Source organism: Zeus faber, assembly GCF_960531495.2.
Source record: "Zeus faber genome assembly, chromosome: 19".
Taxonomy (NCBI): Eukaryota; Metazoa; Chordata; class Actinopteri; order Zeiformes; family Zeidae; genus Zeus; species Zeus faber.
Window position 1 is genome coordinate 21,852,425 of NC_137206.1, and position 7,500 is coordinate 21,859,924.

The 7,500-nt window shown below is 46.1% G+C and overlaps 1 protein-coding gene across 1 annotated transcript in view; it reads right to left on the reverse strand.

Moving 5' to 3' along the window:
- Positions 1-6,017: 6,017 nt before the first annotated feature.
- LOC307245144 (neutral cholesterol ester hydrolase 1-like) overlaps positions 6,018-7,500 on the reverse strand; it is a gene marked incomplete at both ends in the record, with an annotated part of 4,315 nt that continues 2,832 nt past the window's right edge. Inside the window, 2 exons of the mRNA XM_080020574.1 lie at positions 6,018-6,638; positions 7,034-7,205. Coding sequence (XP_079876700.1) covers positions 6,018-6,638; positions 7,034-7,205 — 793 coding nt within the window. The remainder of the gene's footprint in view (positions 6,639-7,033; positions 7,206-7,500) is intronic.

Sequence of the window (7,500 nt, forward strand, 5' to 3'; positions counted from 1 at the left end):
CCTCCGGCGTTCCCAGGCTCGGGGACACCGGGTCTTTTTTCGCTCGCTCACTTGTTTTTCTTCAAAATTTTAATTCCCAGAGGCTGTGTTGTCTTTAGACGTTATTGGCGAGGTATCGGATGATTAATCCGTTGCATCAGTCGCCTCGGTGGGAAAAAAGTTTCTGTGCGCAGGGTCTCACACACACACACACACACACACACACACACACACACACACACACACACACACACACACACACACACACACACACACACACACACACACACACACACACACACACACACACACACACGCGTGCGTGCGTGCGTGCGTACATGCCTGGAAACGCATGCCCTGGACATACCTGGCGTCACACAAGAGTAGTCACACAGCACGCGTCACGACCACAAAATGATTACGAAAAAAGGAAGGAAAAGTGAATGACCTCATATAAAGTAAAGATTGCATCAGTGCGAGCCACCTCTCTTTTTACCGAATCCCGACCATTTTTGGAGAGAGATTTTATTTTAGCGTCAAGAAAAAGTTGTCCCCCATCTTCACGTGTTTTCGCTTTCCTCCCACTTACGTTCCAAATCCTGCATCCAGCTTTGCTTTTGAAAGCCAAGTCTGGTATCTATCAGCAGCCACTTCAAACCTTGGCCGGAGCATTATATTATTTTTTCTTTCTCGCATTTGAAGTGGACATCTTAAGTCTGACTCGATCTTGCAACTATTTGTCATAAGTCAATCCGTTTTTACTTTGCGGAGAACGGGACCCGTGCTGCATCCCAGATTTGACAAGAATTTTGTTTTTGAAGATGATGTTTTGTTGTAGCCCCAACACCACATGGTCAGGGCCCGCCAATCGTGGCGTCGGGAAGAGTTATCCTCCCAGCGCTCGTCCCATTGGTTCCCGTCAGCGTTCAGGTTACAGAGCGCACGAGCCGGGCCACGCACGAGCCAGGAACAAAGATCCGGGATAATTTCAAACACATCTCTTGTTGTCAGAATTGTCGGACGAGGTAAAGGCCACTCCGTTTGATTCCGTTATTGGACATGTGTTTGGGACGGCGGAGATGCTTTGAGCGCCATCTACCGCGAGGTCGGCAGCGGGTCGAGCTCGCCGCGGGGCTTGATCGGGGTCTGTCTGCGATGAATTCGGGCAGGAGGGATGCTGCGCCGGCCTGGAAAAGGCGGTGCGTTTCATAGCGGGGGATGATAGCGGGAAATGAACCGCGATGTCCGGGCAACTGACCGTAGAGCCCCCCCCCCCCCCCCGAGGTGGAATTGTTTCAGGGTTCAGCCTCGGGGAAGGTTACACAGCACAGCGCAAGATCAGCACAGATAGCTCGATCACTGTCAAATCGAAGGAGTTTGGAACTATCGCGGAGCGTCCCTTAAGATGGCCGATGGGGGGGGGGGGTTCACCGGACAAGGAGCACTTCTCTGGATAGACGCTGAATTGCCATTCCACGGCAGAGAACCAGCGCTGCGAAAATGAGAACCTTCCATACGGACAGCATCTCTTCAGCACTTACACTGATATGGACTTCGGGGTAGAGTTGCCAGAAGTAAACTGCAAATGACAGCATGTCCAGAGTTTGCCAAAAAGGCGCTCTGAGGAGCATGAGGAAAAAGTTGACCCGTATGACGAGAGAGAAAATTTAAGGCTCGCAAATATTACATTCGGGGAGAAGCGGCCGTGCTATACCGTCCATACAGTGAATCATGGTAGCAACATTCCTGCGGGGATGCTTCTCAGTTGGAATGGGGAGACATCTGAGGCAAGGGAAATGGAACGACCAGCAGCAAAACACAGAGGTCTTCGCCGAGCGCCGGCCCCCAGAACGCAAACCTGCCTCAATCTGGAGCGAGGAATCACCTTTCAACACCGCCAACAGCCCAAAGCACGCCGCCAAGACAACGCTGGCATGGCTTCAGGACCAAACTGAAAATCCTTGTGTCTCGCAGCCAAGGCCTGGCCTTGAACCCCATTAGAAAAACCTGTCGAGAGATCTGAAGATCACAGTTCACTGACACTTCACAGCTGACTTGACAGAGCTGAAGAGGAGCCAAATGGAACAACGGGGGGAAACTCCCGAAAACCCGGCCGTCCAGGTGCGCTCCGCTGCCACTTCTCCGAAAGACGACCCACACAGCGCAGAGTAAAGGTTTGCAAAAACTTTGAAAACAAAATATTTTTTTGTTTTTCCCAGTTTTATAATCCGGCAGAAATATGTTGTTCATTTTTGTGGATTAAGTGTAAAAAAAACATGTGGAAAATACGGCTGTGTTTTGGCTCCACCCGTGCGCTGATCCAGCTGACTTCACTCATTATTTGGATCCTGGGATTCTACTAATTGGCAAATGCACATGGTTGAATCAAAATCGGAGATTGAAATTTTACTTTCTGCACCCGGATTTTCAACCTCATGACCGAAAACACATCCTGAATACAGACTGAATATAGCACATGGATAAAGTAAGAGGGTCTGAATCATTGCTTTGACTATCCTGTACATCCCTCATATGCTTGATAGTGACGGAGCATGTGTGATTCCCCACATCATGTCTGTGCTAGGCATGAGTAATTTACCATTGTTTGGTTGTTGCTTTAGTTACCAACCACCCACATGGACTTTATGACCTAATCAAGTCCCGCTGGGCAATTGCCTAGTAATGAAGCGTGTTTGATTAGCTCAGACAAACAACAGGCATACCACAGCGTGTTCAATACAGATATGAAAAGACACACAAACACATGCACACACACACACACACACACACTGTATACAGGATTTGTCGCAAGTGCATGTTTCCACAAATGAGCACAACTACAATTGCATGCAATTCACATGTACACAAACCCATGCACACAGAGCTATGCACATTAACAATACATCACTGCAGCAGATGTGCCATGCTCACACACACACACACACACACACACACACGAAAAGGTGACCAAAGTCACTTTTTATATATATATATATATATATATATATTTATTTATTTATTTATTTATTTATTTTTAACCACAGCTTCCAAATTATCTCGAGTAAATATCGATATACGTTATAGCAAAACACAACCTGGCTTCATAGAGTCGGATTACACGGTCGGATTATTAATTTTGCAAAATCGCGCACACACACACACACACGAGAGAGCTGTGCATGATGCATGGAGCATGCTCTGGCTCATCCGGTCTCCGTCCCTCTGATCACGTTATCCCAGGAGTACTGCAGACAGATAGGATCGCTCGGTGAGTCTGACATCATGTACTTTACAGGCTTTGACTTGAAGGTTCAAAGAGAAGAGGGAGAGGTGGGGGGAAAAAAATTGATGGGGGTGGGGGGTAGGAAGGAGAGGAAGAGAGCGAGCGAGTAAACAGGGAAAAAAAAAAAAAAAGAGGGGTCATGAAAGACAAAGGGAGTAAAAGAAGAGAGATGGAAGGAGAAAAAACGAAGGACAACATACATTGTCGGAGGCCCAAGATGTCACCCAGCCCTGACACAGGACCCGGCCGTCGGATGATGTCAGCGGAGCCCTGCGTCAGGGCTGTGACACGCCCGGTGCGGCTGCGGCCCTGGGGAAGAAAAAAGGAGGAATCTCAGCTCAAATAAAAAGGAAAAAGGAAAAAGAAAAGAGCAGAGTTGAGACGGATGATGGATGGCGGAGGCTTGGCACGAGGCTGACTCTGGACCTAACGTCTAACTCTCCGCTCCAGCGGCATCACAGTGCACAGCAACAATTCAACAGTACAGCCGTTTCTCATGAAGCGGATGGTACTGTGCATCAAACGGTATAAAATATAGTAAACCATAAATCGTTCATATAAGAGAGATAAAGTTTTATGAGGGATTGTAAAATTTTGCAACTAAAAATCAGGCAGTTTATTCCCCAGATTAATGGCATATCGCTGTCCATAAATAATATTTAGCTTCCAAAAGTGTTAATAAATATTAAAAAAACAAGGCCAGATAGTGCAGTGGAAGGGTGGCGGAGTGGGGAAGATCTCCCACCACCTCCTGTCAGAAGATGGTATTACACACATCTAACAGTTATCGTAAAAGAAAATATAAAAAGAAAATTAAAGAGAAAATACATTTGTATTTTTCCTTGTGTGCAATAAATAGATTAAAGATTTTTAAAACATAGTTTTTTATATATTGTAGAATTTACAATACAGTGAACACATACAGTACAGTATAATGTTAAACCAATGTTGCCTTAAATAAATAACAATATGTTAATTTGACTATTTTACTTTTACATTTTTAAAGATAATGTAATGACTATTATTCTGAATATTATTAATTTCTTCCCAAACACACCCAGTATTCAAGCAACTCAAATAAAAAAAATAGTTCTCCTTAATAATAATTACAAAAAAAAAACCAGAATGGCCAATTTTCTGTATTATGGAAATAACCTTGCAAGGCCATGGTTCAAATCAGCATTCTTCACCAACCCAATTCTATATGCTAATGTCCATCATCAAGAAAATATTTTTTACCACGACTATCATTCACTGCCTCCAATTAAAAAACTTGTCAAAATACACAAATCCCTGTATCAGTGTCCTTAACTACAAATATATCATTCAAGTAATATACAGTACAGGGCTCTAGATTTCACATGGATTCAGTTTATACTCATTCTCCTCTTCTGCCCCTTCCAACGTAAAGAAAAATGCATTTGCGGATGAAAATGCTTAAAAAATATACTGATTAATTTCATATAAAGTTCTGCAGCCCTATGATGCACATTTGCAAAGTGATGCAATATTTCTGCGTGAATATTTCTGCATGATGGTGCCAAAGCCAAACTCCATCAGGTTTCTGGAAGGCATCTAACCCTGCCCCAAACGCCTTGATGTCCTAACTACTGTCCAATCCTTGCCATAAATCAATTTCTATGGGAAGGGGAAAATACCAAAAGGAGTACCATATGGCTATCATGGCTGCATAGGGAAGTTGTATATTTTGAGCAGCTGCATTTATCTGTTTATTGTAATACATATATAATACTCTAAATGGGGTCTGACTGCATTCTGCTCTTCATTATAGTACAGAGAACTTTAGACCATTGTCATATTCCGTCAGTGATTTTTTCTTTTACCTTGCAGAACAGCGCAGTGGTCGACGGAGAGAACCTTCGGACAGAAACCATGCCTGAGCGTGTGCTCCGCCAAGCCCAGAACAGTGCACATTATCTAACGTACAACATTGCACAACCCAGTGAGTGCTCGCAGCTGTGACCTCGGCCTTGCTTACATTACATTTGCGAGGCAGGCCGGCTCAGTCTCTCAGTGCCTTATCTTAGGATTATAGCTTAAAAAATGCGTCGGACGACTGGAATGGGTGAAAAGATAGGTGGCGGGTCACGTAGTAACTCGTGAGATGCAAAAACTTGTTAGAATGGTCAACATTGTTCTATACGGACGGCACTGAAATAACCGCCGCTGGCTTTGGAAGAGCTCTGTTGAGTTTTCATTAGGCTCTTAGTTCGGAGGTTTTGCGTTTTTCCAGCGTCTGGAAGCTTTGCGTTCTTATTAACTTATTGTAGATGGAATGTTTCTGCTGTGTGGCTTTGGTTATATTATATATATATATATATATATATATATTGTCTTTGTAAATTGTTGCCTTTGTGTATTCTTGAGGATCTTCAAAAGGAAATAGGATTTCAAAAGAAATACAGTTATCTACACATACTGTATGTGCATGCCAAGTGTGTTTGGCTACAACTTGGCTTGGTTTACATTGTCAGCATTCCTCTGGTGCTCATATCCAGTGTGAATCACAGTGTTGGAGCAGTTGTCAGCTTCTGTGCCTGGCCGTACTGTATGTGACAGTTAAAAGGACCCATGGGAACGAATCGGCTCCTTCCAGCTGACATGATTGTCTCTGGAACCGGCCGCTCGTTCTGACAATATATTGGATGTGGTTCTAGTGGTGCGCAGTGTACACCGAAAGCAAAAACAAACTCCACCAGATCTTCAGGGAGGTTCCGCTTCCAAGCTTGGCCGGCTACAGATTCTGGTCCAGCCAGCGTATGTAGTTCTCCATGCTCCGTCGTCCCACCCGGGATCGCATGGGCAGGAAGGCAAACACCATGCAGCCGTGGAAGCCGTCGTCGTAGTGGTCGCTGGTCACTGCGACGCCGGCGTCCCGCAGGTGTTTGGCGTACATCAGCCCGTCGTCCCTCAGCACGTCGAACTCGCAGGTCATCACGTAGGCCCTGGGTGTCCGACCCAGAGCGCCCCGCTCTGCCAGAAGAGGCGCCGCGCGCACGTCCATCAGCCCCGGCACCGTGCTGACCACCCCCGGCGACCCCGTTGCCTTGACGACCGGCCTGAAGTGCTTCCTGTGTTTTGCTGGGAGCAGGGAGCTCCAGTCCAGTTTAGAGCGGGTCTCGGGGCTGATGTGCGGCTGGTCCAGGGAGCTGTGGTTGTTGGCGAGCAGAAGGGGCTCCAGCGAGGCGTCGGCTCCCAGGTACTGCAGCCAGAAACGGGCCATGACAGGCCTGTAGAGGATGGGTACCGCCTGGTTCTGCTGGTAGGACGCGGTATAGAAGTCCAGCGCCTGGAGGACAGGGTAGATCAACGCCTGGGCTTTGAACTTGATTGTCAAGGAGTCATCTGACCCAAGCTGTGGAGACAGTAGGGCGTGAGTGGGGCTGGGTGATGTGGAAATGTATTATTGCAATAATCATGTGTAAATTTACACTATATTGAAATATATCACAATGTCTGCTAATTCATTAAAAATCCAATATTCAAGGATTCAGAGGTAGCTCATGACTTTAAACGATATGGTCAAGTTTGACATCAGATTTTATCTCCAGTTTTACAGATCTCATGGCATCAGAGATTGTAAATTCTTATCATCATTCATTAATACAAGCAACATTGTGCATCACAATACGACAATCTTTTATAATGGTACAATTTTTTTTTTTTTGCTCCAGCACCGTTTTCCCTGCTGGACCTGGGGAAGGATCTCTGAGGAGAGAGTTAACGCTCCGATTATAATGCAGGTAGCACCTCTTGGGCCACGGCGGCAGCCAGGTTTCCACCGGCGCTGTCCCCGGAGATGCAGACTCTCTCCGGGTGGATGCTGTAGCGCTCCAAGACGTCTACGGAGAGAAAGGCCCGGGACGCTGCCAGTGCATCGTAGTACTGATCTGGGAACACCACTTCTGGAGCTAGACGGTAACTACAGCGGGGAGAAAACCGTACCGCCACAAAGTAATTTAGTTAGTTATGGATTTAGCGTGGGCGCTTTTATCTAGAGCAGGGGTTTACAAACTGGGGTCCTTGGCCCCCTAGGGGTCTTCGAACTAATGGCAGGACATCTGCAGCAGTTTATTTTCAATTTTATTATACTTTTTTACATCCCTTCTTTCCGCACACACACACACACACACACACACACACACACACACACACACACACACACACACACACACACACACACACACACACACACACACACACACACACACACACAC